The sequence below is a fragment of the Cannabis sativa genome, chromosome 6 (genome assembly GCF_029168945.1).
Source record: "Cannabis sativa cultivar Pink pepper isolate KNU-18-1 chromosome 6, ASM2916894v1, whole genome shotgun sequence".
In the NCBI taxonomy this organism is placed as follows: Eukaryota; Viridiplantae; Streptophyta; class Magnoliopsida; order Rosales; family Cannabaceae; genus Cannabis; species Cannabis sativa.
Genome location: NC_083606.1, coordinates 53,544,549 through 53,557,492, shown reverse-complemented (window position 1 = coordinate 53,557,492; position 12,944 = coordinate 53,544,549). Strand labels below are relative to the sequence as shown.

The window sequence follows — 12,944 nt, the reverse complement described above, 5'->3', positions numbered from 1 at the left end:
GATGGTTTACATCGAGATGGGATAAATTTACCGTTTTCACCCCTCAATGTATTTGGCCCCTTAAAACACTTAGCTACCTGTAAATGATGTTTTAGTGATCTAAGAATTAGTCACTGAAACAAGAGCTCATCCATTTACTTCTATTTAGCTAAGCTCGAAGGGAATCATCTTTTGACTTCTATACACCAGTGGAAGCTATAGATTCCATATTTATGTTCAGCGCTCCCACTCAATTATACTATCATGTTCTCAAAATATACGTATCACCCTGACCCAAAAGTAGGCTTATCTAATAAATCAAAGAACATGAATAGCACTCCTGAGTTGAGCCTAAGCATATCAGGTTTTAGATTCTTTTAATCTAAGATCAACTACTGATATTGACTTGGAAAGATACAACGGCAAGTTTATAATATCTTAACTAAGTTCAATATCGGTCTAGTCCAATGTATACTCCATACATTCGAAACTAGTATACTTTACCAATGTCCTGAAAAGAACATAACACTTACTCCAAGTGTAAGTACACATCATCGCTGATTATCACATCAGTGTAAATCCAAAACACTGATGAAACAAGGACTTAGTCTTTTGAATCATATAATCACAATCACATTCCACTGTGTTGACAATACTGTAATTGTGAATAAATATATGTTCTGGACTTAACAGATTTTGTGCATATATTAAACATATTAAACCATAAGCATGAAAAAATTCATGCAAACATAAATCACTTCAAATTTCTTAGATTGATAACTAATCAGATTGTAATGGGTTTTATTTAGGGCACAAAACCCAACAATAGCTGCATATCACTTTTTAAACCTTTTACTATATCTGCCTCAGCCACAAGTACAATTTCACCCTCGAGTACATACAACCCATGTACTCTTTTTCCTTTCATAACAAGCATTGAACTTTTTGTGATCCTGAGGCTCCCATTCAAGGACTTATAGACATAACCTTCATCTTCCAAGGTTCCAAGTGATATCACATTCCTCCTCAATTTTGGAATGTGCCTCACAATATGCAGAATCTTCACTTCACCATTGAATTTCCTTATAGCCACCTTACCAATTCCAACAACCCTACAAGAAACACCATTACCCATTAGTACTTTACCACCATTATTGATTTCTTGATAATCAAAGGAAGATTCTAAGTTGGGACACATATGATAAGTGCATCCTAAATTAAGGATCCACTCTTTATTGTTATTATTTTGTGAAATAGAAAATAATTCCCCATGTGAACTTCTATCTCCGCTACTCTCAGCCACAACTGTAGAGTCTTTTCTTTGATTTTCATGATCATTAGATTTTGAGTACTGGTTCTGGTTTTTGTTGCATATCTTGTCATCGTAGTTTGTTCTGAAACCAAATTGCATCTTCAATTGACTGCAGAATTTTTTAATGTGGCCAATCTTTCCACATTGATAACATTGTCGATTGTCTTTGATCTTTGACTTCGATCTTGATGGTGACTAGCTGTTCCTTGATGATCCTCTCTTTGGACGTCTTCCTCTTGCGAGATAGGCTTCTTCTTTCCTAGTCTCCTTCTCGAGTTAAAATTCAAAGTCTTTTGACTTTAATGCCGCATGAACACCCTCTAACTTGATCACATCCCTGCCATACTTGATTGATGCTTTAACTTCTTGATATGCCATTGGCAATGATTTGAGAAATATGATTGCTTGACTTTCTTCGTCTACTTTATGATTAATGTTAGCTAAACCAATAATTATTTTATTAAATTTATCAATATTATCATCTAAGGAAAGAGAAGAGTTCATTCTAAACCCGTATAATCTTTCAAGAAGATTAATTTTGCTCGAGATTTTGATGGTGCCATGTATAGCTGCTCTAGTTTGTTCCACAATCCTTTTGCAGTCTTTTCTTGGGTTAGCTTTCTTCTAGCTCCATTGGGCAGGTACATGATGATGGTGTAGTATGCCATCTCCTCCAATTCTGCAATTTCCTCTGCCTTCTTCTCAGCCAACAACTTTTCATCTCTGAGTATCTTTGCCACCTTTTGGTGCTCAAGAATACCCTTAAAACTCTCTCGCCATAGTGCAAAATTAGATCAAACTTCTCTAGTTCAAACCTTACCATCGACATCCTCCTTCAATCTTTGTTCTTGTAAAATTCCTTGATGAGTTCTTGGTACGGAAGTAAGTGATCTTTGAATCTCCCTTGATGATTAAAGAACCATGTTCTGATTTGTAAGAAATTTAGCTCTGATACATAGAAAATGATCTCTGTAATTCCAGCTTCAAGATCACACTTAAATAAGCAAAAGTTAAATCAAAACAAACAAATCAAGAACAAAAAACCAGCAAACACATTAAACCAGAAAATATAACACAGATGAATCTAGATAGCTTCCAGACACAACAACACACGATATTTATACTGGTTCTAATCCTAAGTTCATTGTGAACTTGGTCATATTTTAGTTTGGAAGCATTGCCACCAATCTTTATTGATAATAAAAATTAGAGATATCAATCTTAGGAGCTACAAGGAAATAATCACCAATAAGTCATCCATGGTGTAATCCCTCAACACTCATTAACTCACTAACTTGAGCCAACATAATCGACAATGTTGCTCAATACAATTATCTAATCCCAACCCTCTCTCTATCAGATATCTCTCTCCATTTCTCACTCTAACTTCTCTCTCTATTTTGTTGTGTCTCTCTTGTTCTTGCCCTTATTCTTATGTTGTGAAATGAGAGGAGTAGTTCTCTATATATAGGTCAAAAGACCCAATAATACTTACTGTCCTTTTTAACAGTTAAGTTAGTTAAAGACTAACTAACTAACTGAATGTAAGTTGGGGGTTTAAGGAATAATACCACATTTTCTCTTCTCAACTCAATTTGAAAGATTAATGGAACTTTTATCTAACCATTTTTTTATTTTCATTTTTTCAGGTAAGCTAACATATCTACTATATCCTCTTAATTATTTTTGATGATTTTCTTGCAAAATTTATTGGATTATTTTTTTAAAATACATTTTGGAGGAGTGTTTTATAATTATTCTAAAGTGAGTAATTTTGTTTATCTTGAAGTTTTGATTTAAAGCATAACTATGGCAAGTAAATGTTGTGATATGCCAAAAGCTGTATTGGAGGAACTATTTTCATGGCTACCTCCTAAGGCATTGATATTTTTTAAATGCGTCAGTAAGTATGGTCTTATCAAATTACTTATGAAAAATCCAATTTTTGTGAAAAAGCACCTTCACAATATCGACAAGAAGATGTTGTCATCTAATATTGGTTTAGTTGTATCTTGCCCTCAATCTGGGTACATTATCATATGGTTATCGGAGACCCTTGCTAGCACCACACCCCAATATCTACGAAGGCAATTTTTCAACCCTTTCAATCCCTTCCTAAAAAACTATTCCCATACCCCATGTAGAAATGAGACTCAATATGGCAATGTAAAGTCCAACTTCCCAGGTTATTAGCCACAAATCTTAAAGTCATCCACCCATATGGATTAACTGGTACCATATTCTTCTCAATGGAGTCAATCAAATTTTATTTATAAAAATGCGGTCTTTTTATGTTGTACACTTGTTAATTTGTTGTTGATTTTTTATTAGCGGTATGTTATTTTTTATTGTTGTTTAAATGTTATTTTAATGTTATTTTCATATTATTTTTGTGTAGTTTTTTTTATTTATTTTCGTATTATTTTTATAGAAAATTATAAAAATATAAAAAAAAAAAAATTAATGTAAAAATATATATATTCTTTTTTTACAAAAAAAAATAATCCTTTATGTAATTATCCCATATATATATAATTGTATCATGTTTTATTATTTTCTTTTATTTTTAGCATTAAGTAGAATTAGATATGTATCTATTTTATATGATACATGGCATCAATGTATTGGACAAGCCACGAATACTAACTCTCATCGTAATAAAAGACGACGAATTTCCAGAGAAAGGTGACCAATATATAGACAATAGACTTCGCAAAGAGCATTGAAGATACAAAACTTGATCACCTACACCTCAAACCAGAGTCTCTAATGGGGGAAAACCCAGAAACACTGACCTCCAGCTCTCACCCTTCTTCTTCGTCCCAGAAATCTCCACAAGTATCTCCCAAGCAACCGCAGGTTTTTGTCTTTCTCTCATTTTCTACTAATTTCACAAATGTCGTTCTCAATTCTTACGACTACCGCATTTTATATTTCATTGGACGATTTATGTTCTTCCACTGCTATAATTTCTATTTTTTTTCTTCAAGATTTGGATTTTAGGGTTTCCTTTTCCTTTTTAGGTGAATTGTTATTTTACTTTTGTTTTGTATATGCGTCTATTTGCAAATTCTTTGTTTAGAGCGATAAATATTTTATTGTCTGATGATCTATCAGTATATTGGAGATCAAACCATTTGGGAAGCTTGAGAATTAACATTTTTTTTTTCTTTTGGGGGAGGAGTCAGCTCAATTTTGAATTCTGTCTATTATTGCTGTTGCTTATCTTTTAGGTATCTTCAGATTAATTTTATTGGTTGCTATACTGTGTACAAGTATTTGGTCCAAAGCTTTTCTTGAAGTAATCGATAACTCTGATTTCTCAGGTTCCAGCATTCACTGGATTTCCTCCTTTCCCAAATGGAGATTTTCAGATGTTTCCAGTGATGTACCCTGCACTTGTTAATCCATCTCAAAACCAGGAAAATATAAATCGAGGAGCAGGCATCTATGCTGTTCCTGTTTACCCATATACTGGTCCTGTTGTTGGAATTCCATCTAATACTCTAATTCCTCTTACTTACAATATACCTACGTAAGTTTATTACCTATTTTAGTTTGTGATTACAGAGTGATTGAACTGTTTTGTGATTCTGTTAACGGTTTTCCATTGATCTGTAACACTAAGTATCTCCATTTATAGCTGGATATTCTTACTCTCCATAACTTAGATTATGTCAGTTATTTAATTGATGAAAAGAGCATTTCAATGGCTTCTACTTAGATGGGTTTAGTCTTGAGTAAGAACAGAGTTGAAAGCTGTTCATGATTGTTTTGTTAATGGTCTGAGACTCTTAGTTAAATTCTGTTGTCTTATGACGATATATTTAGGTTTATGGAATTTGATTTAGGTTTAGAAATTTCATACAAGTTTTATGCTTTAAAACTGTATGAAAGTTAGAGCAGACATGAAAGGGTTGAATGCACAAACAAGAAAGAAGAGAGGTAAAGCAAAGAAAATATAAGTAAAAGCATAGGAAAATGTGCTTTGGAAATAGTTATAGTTAATTCATTTTTCCTTAAATGTAATGGATCTTAATTATTGGTATATTTATCTTTATAACATTAAGGATTACAGTGTCAAAGCTTAGCAATAACAAACTCAAAAGCCAAACTATATTTGCCAAGGATTGAATAAACTACTTAATAGACATGTGAAAAATTCTAGTCTTTTCAGAAAGGCAGCTGGAAAGGCTTAAAGTAAATGATCACTTGAAGTTGTCAAGTAATATGCATTACATATTTTTAGTTATATTTCTTTTATTTGGTTGATTCTAGAAACAGTATGCTAATTTTCTGAGCCTCCAATTATTTTAATGCCTGACAAGAACTCTCTCTTCCTGTCAACTGTAGATCAAGTGCAAATGCCGGTGCTGTAGGTGAGGAGCATGGGCAAGAGGGACAACAACAGCAACGTCAACATCAACAGCCTGCACCTCAAAGACAAGTTGCTGTAAGAAGATTTCAAATTGCATTTCAGCTGGATTTGTTGCTTATTCTGAAGTTGGCAGCTGTAATCTTTTTGTTTAACCAAGATGGATCAAGACAAAGGCTTATTGTACTTGTGTTTTTTGCTTCACTTGTCTATCTGTGAGTTTTCGACTTTGTTTCAAAACAGTGTCTATAATTCTTACCCTTTTTAATTTGAGGTTTCTAATGGGTTGAACTTCTGACCTCCATCAAGGCATTCATCATCATATGATCTACATGATACATATTGATTTGCCATATAATAATTTTCCTAAAAGCTGATATTAAAGACATACAGTGGAAGCTTAACTGTTTAGACGAACAACGTTGCAGATATCAAACTGGAGCTCTTACACCACTGATACGATGGCTTTCACAAGGTATGCATAGGGCAGCTGCTCATCCTCCGAGGCCCCCTCCAGTCAGGGCTGATAATTTTCTACCTCCTGGAAGGCAGGGACCTGAAAATGCTGCTTTTGCAGGTAGATTTTTAATTTTGTTTTGATATGTTGGAAAGTTTCTTAGGAAAATTGTGCTTATACTAGGAATTTCTAAATACAATGATTATTTGTGTTAATTTTGTTTTGATATGTTGCATAGTTCTTTAGGAAAATGGTAATTATTCTAAGGATTTCTTAATACAATGAATATTTGTGTAGACATTCAAGACACTTGCTACTATTGGAAAACGGAAATAACTAATTTTAGTAGTTTTAAGAATTTTTTATACTATTTCATCAGGTTCATGAATAGTGCTAGTGATTCAATGTCTCGAATTGGTCCTCACATTGCTAGAGTGATATATAGATCAGTTTAGTTTTGTTCCGGCCTGGCGTATAGAATGTCATGTCTACTTCTCAATTCGTTGTTAGTATTATGAAATTATTTACTGGAAGAGATCACCAATTTCAGCTAGGCACCCCAATTTGCTCGGTTATTATGAATTCCAATTTTTGATATCACAATAAAAAGTGGTTCGTGTGGTAACTTTTTGCAGAGGGACAGCCGGGAATTGAGCTTAGGAATGTGCTTGGAGACAATGCAGATCAAGTGGTGGAAAATGACAATGTAGCAGCAGAACCCGAGGCTGCGGCTGGCAATGGGGGTAACCAGTGGTGGGGAATTGTAAAGGAAATTCAGATGATTGTTTTTGGCTTCATCACTTCACTTCTCCCAGGTTTCCATAACATAGATTAAGATTATATACATGGTGATTGACAGGTTTACATGAACTGAACTGACTGACTCAGAATCTGTTAAGTGTTACATGATGAGTTAATTTTAATCATAGATATAGCTTGATGTATTGTGTGATAAGGTTCAGTTTTTTTTTTTTTTTTTTGGTGGAATTTTGTGAGTGAAGATGGGTTATGTGCATGTATCTTCTGTATGGGTTTGATAGAATTCGACAATTTTACTTGGGGTGCATTTAGTTGGAGGTAATAAAATAAAAATGAAATCAATTTTTATTTCATTTTTTGCATTTGGAGGTAATAAAATAAAATGAAATCAATTTTTATTTCATTTCTTCATTTGATAAGAGGTAATAAAACAAAATGGTTGTATATTAAAGTATTGTTTCAATGATTGGTTTTACTATTTTGGTGGAAATTCTATTTAGAAATGAAGGTAATTTTTGTTTTTCATTTTTTTTTCATACATATTAAATTTTAGGTTTATTTGTACTGCAGGTCCTTAAACTATACATGTTTTAACAAGTTGGTCCTCAAACTTTATTTTTTGGCAAATTAGTCTCCAAACTATATAAGTTTTGGCAAGTTGGTCCCCAAACTTTATATTATGGTAAATTAGTCCCCAAATTTTTATTTCTTTAGTAACATTAAGTTCCTACTATTATTGACATTTTTATTATTTATTTTATATACTTTAACTTATGTTTTTGTGTTAAATTCAAATAATTTTATTTTTTTAATTTTAATACTTTGAGGAAAATAATTATATTAATATTAATATTTTAATATTTGAATTTATTATATTCATATACATTAATAATAACGAAAAAAAAAAAAGATAAATACTAGCATACATGTATAATAGCTAGAGGGAATTTTAGCCCTTCACATTTTTTATATTTTAGCATTTATAGTATATTTTATTGTTGATTTATGAATATGTGGTATTATAATTTTAATAAGAAAAAAAAAACAATTGAAAATGCTTAAATAATAATATTATTTTTTTTATAAACTATAAAAGTAAATTATATTTTAAAATTTATTTTTAGCCTATGTTTTGCTTCGCGGCGAACTTATGAAAATTTACCATTGTTGATGCAAAATTTAAATAATCAATAAATATATATATATATAATTAAAAAAAAATTATTGAAATTATGATACCACATATTCATAAGTAAATAATAAAATATACTATAAATGCTAAAATATAAAAATGTGATGAGCTAAAATTCTCTCTAGCTATTATATTTGTCCGCTAGTATTTATCTTTTTTTTTCCCTTATTATTAATATATATGAATATAATAAATTAAAGTTTTAAAATATTAATGTTAATATAATAAATAAAAAATATTAGTATAATTATTTTTCTCAAAGTATTAAAATTAAAAAAAAATATTATTTGAATTTAACACAAAAACATAAATTAAAGTAAATAAAATAAATAATAAAAATATTAATATCTAATAGTGGGAACTTAATGTTGCTAAAGAAATAAAGTTTGGGGATCAATTTACCAAAATATAAAGTTTGGGGATCAATTTGCCAAAATTTATATAGTTTGGAGATTAATTTGCCAAAAAATAAAGTTTGAGGACCAACTTGCCAAAATATGTATAGTTTAAGGACATGCAGTACAAATAAACGTATCTTTATTAATATTATTAGGGAAATTTCATTTTAAATATTTAATAAAATACCCTCTAACAAAATTTAGACTACTAATTTATTTATACATTTAAATGTTATTGTTTTCAAATTCTACCCAAAATACCCTCCCTTTCATTTTCCTTCTCTCACTGTCTCTTTCTCTTCCTCTTCCTCGCACCACCGAGACCAACCAGACCTAGGCACCGAGACCACCCAACCACCAACACTGAACCTCCTTTCCCCCACCACCGAACCTCCTCATCTACCCAAAATCCCAGACGAAACCCAAAGGCCCAAGACCGGTCGGACCTCCATAGCACTCAAGCATAAAAAAACCTAGAGGTCTCGAACCTCTATCTCTGTCTTCATCTTTATCTTCGTGTTTATTTGTTTTTTTTTTATTGGATTTGTGTTTGTTTCAGACCTTAGATGGTTGTGGTTATGGTGTTTTCTGGCCAAAACGTGATTATCGATAGATTGTCGATAGGTTATCGATAGTTTATCAATGATTTATGTATATGTAACACAGGTTTGTCAAATTTACATTTATCGATGGCATTTATCGATAGTATATCGATGACATTTATCGATAGGTTGTCGATAGGTTATCGATGATTTCTGTTTGCACACAAAAAAAGCAGTGCGCAGACAAAACAATCGATAAAGTATCGATAACCCATTGATAATTACATTTTGGCTGGAAAATCATACCATCCACCTCCATCTAATGTCTCAAACAAATACGAATTCAATGAGCTTCTGGTTGGGGGAGGGTTAGGTGGGCGGTGGCGAATGGCGATGGTGGTTGAGAGAAGTCGAGGAGGAGGAAGAGAGAAAGATTTGGGTAGGTGAGATTTGGGGGTTGTTAAAATAAGTTTTGGGTAGATGAGGAGGTTCGGTGGTGGAGGAGAAGAGGTTCAGTGGTGGTGGTTGGTGGTCTCGGTGCCTGGGTTTGAGTGTCTCGATGGTGCGAGAAAGAGGAAGAGAAAGAGACAAAGAGAGAAGGAAAATGAAAGGGAGGGTATTTTGGGTAGAAATTGAAAACGATAGCATTTAATTGTATAAATTAATTAGGAGTCTAAATTTTGTTAGAGGATATTTTTTTAAGATTTAAAAATAAAATTTCCCTATTATTATTAGATTGTGTTCTCATTCCTTCTAATTCCAACTAAACGTATCTTTCTTGTGTTCATTCTAATCTTATTTAGTGATGGGATCTAATAAAAGAGTCAACGACGAGCCAGAACACTGGTAGTAGTTGGAATTAAAGGTTGCAGCAGGGGCACATGAACCAGGGCTACGATGGCGAGCTCGATTACAGAATAGGGCCTGGTTATAGTTCTTGAATTCTTTCTTCTTCCATGAGAGACTCGAGCTCAAATGTTACTGCACCGAGTGAGAGACAAGAGATGTTTGACAACGAGGGAGATAAGGAGCCAGAATTGGGGTTTTCTGGTTTTAGGGACTTTTGATGGTGGAGATCTATGTACATGTAACACCCTAACTAACATAGGCGTATTACGTGATTTTTAAACATGTTGTGCAGCTCGTTGCTAATCAACGAGGTTTATGGAAAATGTGATTAATTAAAATTTTTGCTTTTTAATTAAACTTATAAAATAATATTACAAAAGACTCGGGATCCCGATTACAAAATCATTTACAAAAGAGTTAACTGTTTATACAAAATAAATGTCGCCTAGCGACTAGTTACAAAATCAGCCTTGCTGTCCCGAGGATCGTACGCTCCAGGCCTAACCGCCTCGACATGTACAACCTTCATAAGCTCGCTCACGGTCCATCAGCTCTAGCCTTGCCTTTACCTACACATAAACGTAGAACTGTGAGTCGACAGACTCAGTAAGAAAAGTATAATAATACTCATACATAAATCTCGGTCATGATCAGACGCCCATACCCCAGATCATAACCCTAACTGCCGTGTCCAACACGATACTGAGTCCCACTACTGCCGTGTCCAACATGGTACTGAGTTCTGAACGTTCATAGGGACAGTACTATTGACAAGTAACAGCCTGATCGGTCGAACCGGTCATACTCCGGTTGCTGGTCATACTCCAGCCTGTACCGACGTGTTACAGTATCCGCCTGATCGGTCGAACCGGTCATACTCTGGCTGCTGGTCATACTCCAGCCTGTACCAACGGGATACGTCAATAGTACGGAACCACCAACCCTAGTGTCAGCCTGATCGGTCGAACCGGTCATACTCCGGCTGCTGGTCATACTCCAACCTGTACCGACGTGACACAGTATCGCCTGATCGGTCGAACCGGTCATACTCCGGCTGCTGGTCATACTCCAGCCTGTACTGACGGGATACGGTTGGATGGTTCGAAGCCAACATACATAACTAATGTAATCTAACAGGCTTCCTACATGCACGCTAAACATGTAATCTACATATGCATACTGTTATACTAATCTTACCTGGATTCCGAATTCAGGTGTGTGCTGGCCAACCAGACCGGAACTTTAATCGCGCGGCGGACATGTGCTCCTAAACCATAAAAATCACAACACTATAAGTGACACGCTAAATCACTTCCCGGGGACTTAAACTAGGAACTAAAAGTTTCCCTATCGATAAAAAGCATGGCAATACCCCCTAAAACATAAAAACGAAGAAAACTAGGGTTTCTGAAATTCCCCCAACCGGTAGACCGGTTGCCCAACCAGAATTCCGGTTCTGGGAATTTTCGAAGCCCATCCGGAATTCCGGATGCACAAGTGGAATTCCGGTTCCTCGCAGGCAGCAACAATCAAAAATTCATATCTTGTTCAAAACAACTCCAAATCACTTCAAACCTTCCAGACCTATTCTATATAACCCAAATAATATTTCTAAGGCATTAAATCTACCCAGAATGCACAGAAATGAAAAACACCATTAAAGCTCAAGCTTTGAGTTCTAAACTCAAACTTGAGCAAACCTAGCTAACATGCAATCAAATCACTCTAAACTTACTTAAACAAGCTTAGAATAGCCTCTGAAAACAATAACAAACATCAACAACATCACAGCAACAGATTCAAGACATTTCTCTTTGAAAACCATATTTTTGAGCTAAAAATCATAACTTTAAACAACCTAACAATCAAGCATTACAAGAAGCTTAATTAAACTCTAATCAACATGCTTACATCTCAGAAAACAACAACAAGATCACAGCAGCAACAATATCAAAAATTCATGCATGCATAAACTATTTTCATCATTTTTTTCCAAGAAAACAAAGGAAGAAAGTTAGGGAACACATACCACAACAAGAGATCACTAGAGTTTTGCAAACTAGGGCTTGAATCACCAAAGAAAATGGCTGGTTCTTGATGCTCCAAGAGAGCCGAAAAAGAGAGAGAGAGGTTGAGAGAAAAGCTTCCAATTTTCTATTTTTTCTAAGTTGTGATTTTTTTGAAAAGAGAAAATGAAATTAAAAGACACCTATATCAATTCATTTCAGCCAAATAATAAACAATTAACATTTATTTTTCAATTAATAAATTCACTAAAAGACAAAAAGTCATTGGGGCAAAAAGACCATTTTGCCCCTCCACACCAAAATCACATAAATAACTCTAAAGGGGTATTTTTGGAAAATTCTAAATTCCCGGCCATTCCCGACATTCCCAATGTCTAATAAACCGTCCCAAACTACTAACATACTAAATTGTGATTTCTACTGAGCCAAACACCGAGTTCCAAAATACCGGGCACCGGAACGCAAAATTATGAAAACTACTACATGACATAAAAATGCATCTCTGAATTCAATAATAACAGTATAATAAATTATTTAAATAGCTATAAATAATTTCATAATTAATTATGATTAACTGCTAATTTCCAAATTAAACTAAGCGGTCTTTACAACTATTCCCCCCTTAAAAAGGATTTCGTCCCCGAAATCTAACCTGAATAACTCTGGATATTGAGCTCTCATATCTGACTCTAGCTCCCAGGTGGCTTCCTCCACCTTGCTGTTTCTCCAGAGAACTTTGACTAATGCTATGCTCTTATTCCGAAGGACTTTATCCTTTCTATCCAGATCCGCACCGGGCCGTTCTTCATAAGTCATGTCCGTCGTTAGCTCTAGGCTCTCATAACTGAGTATATGAGAGGGATCTGAAACGTATTTTCTCAACATCGAGACATGGAATACGTTGTGAACTGCTGATAAAGCTGGAGGCAATGCTAACCGGTATGCCACTTGACCTATCTTCTCGAGAATCTCGAAAGGTCCTGTAAATCTAGGGCATAACTTGCCTCTTTTCCCGAAACGTTTGATCCCCTTCATCGGAGATACCCGTAAAAAC

General features: G+C 34.1%; 1 protein-coding gene across 1 annotated transcript; it reads left to right on the top strand.

Annotated features, from left to right (window-relative positions):
• Positions 1–3,871: 3,871 nt before the first annotated feature.
• On the top strand, positions 3,872–7,235 carry LOC115725733 (uncharacterized). The gene is made up of 5 exons (XM_030655327.2): positions 3,872–4,150; positions 4,618–4,826; positions 5,645–5,881; positions 6,095–6,243; positions 6,759–7,235. Exons 1-5 carry the CDS (start codon positions 4,061–4,063, stop codon positions 6,956–6,958), a joined length of 885 nt encoding a protein of 294 aa, XP_030511187.1. The 5' UTR covers positions 3,872–4,060; the 3' UTR covers positions 6,959–7,235.
• Positions 7,236–12,944: the final 5,709 nt, after the last annotated feature.

Bases quoted from the DNA above. Each gene is read 5' to 3' on its own strand.
- LOC115725733 (XM_030655327.2), top strand. From the start codon at position 4,061: ATGGGGGAAAACCCAGAAACACTGACCTCCAGCTCTCACCCTTCTTCT. The intron at 5,882-6,094 runs GTGAGTTTTCGA...ACAACGTTGCAG, and splicing joins TTTGCTTCACTTGTCTATCT to ATATCAAACTGGAGCTCTTA. The intron at 6,244-6,758 runs GTAGATTTTTAA...AACTTTTTGCAG, and splicing joins TGAAAATGCTGCTTTTGCAG to AGGGACAGCCGGGAATTGAG.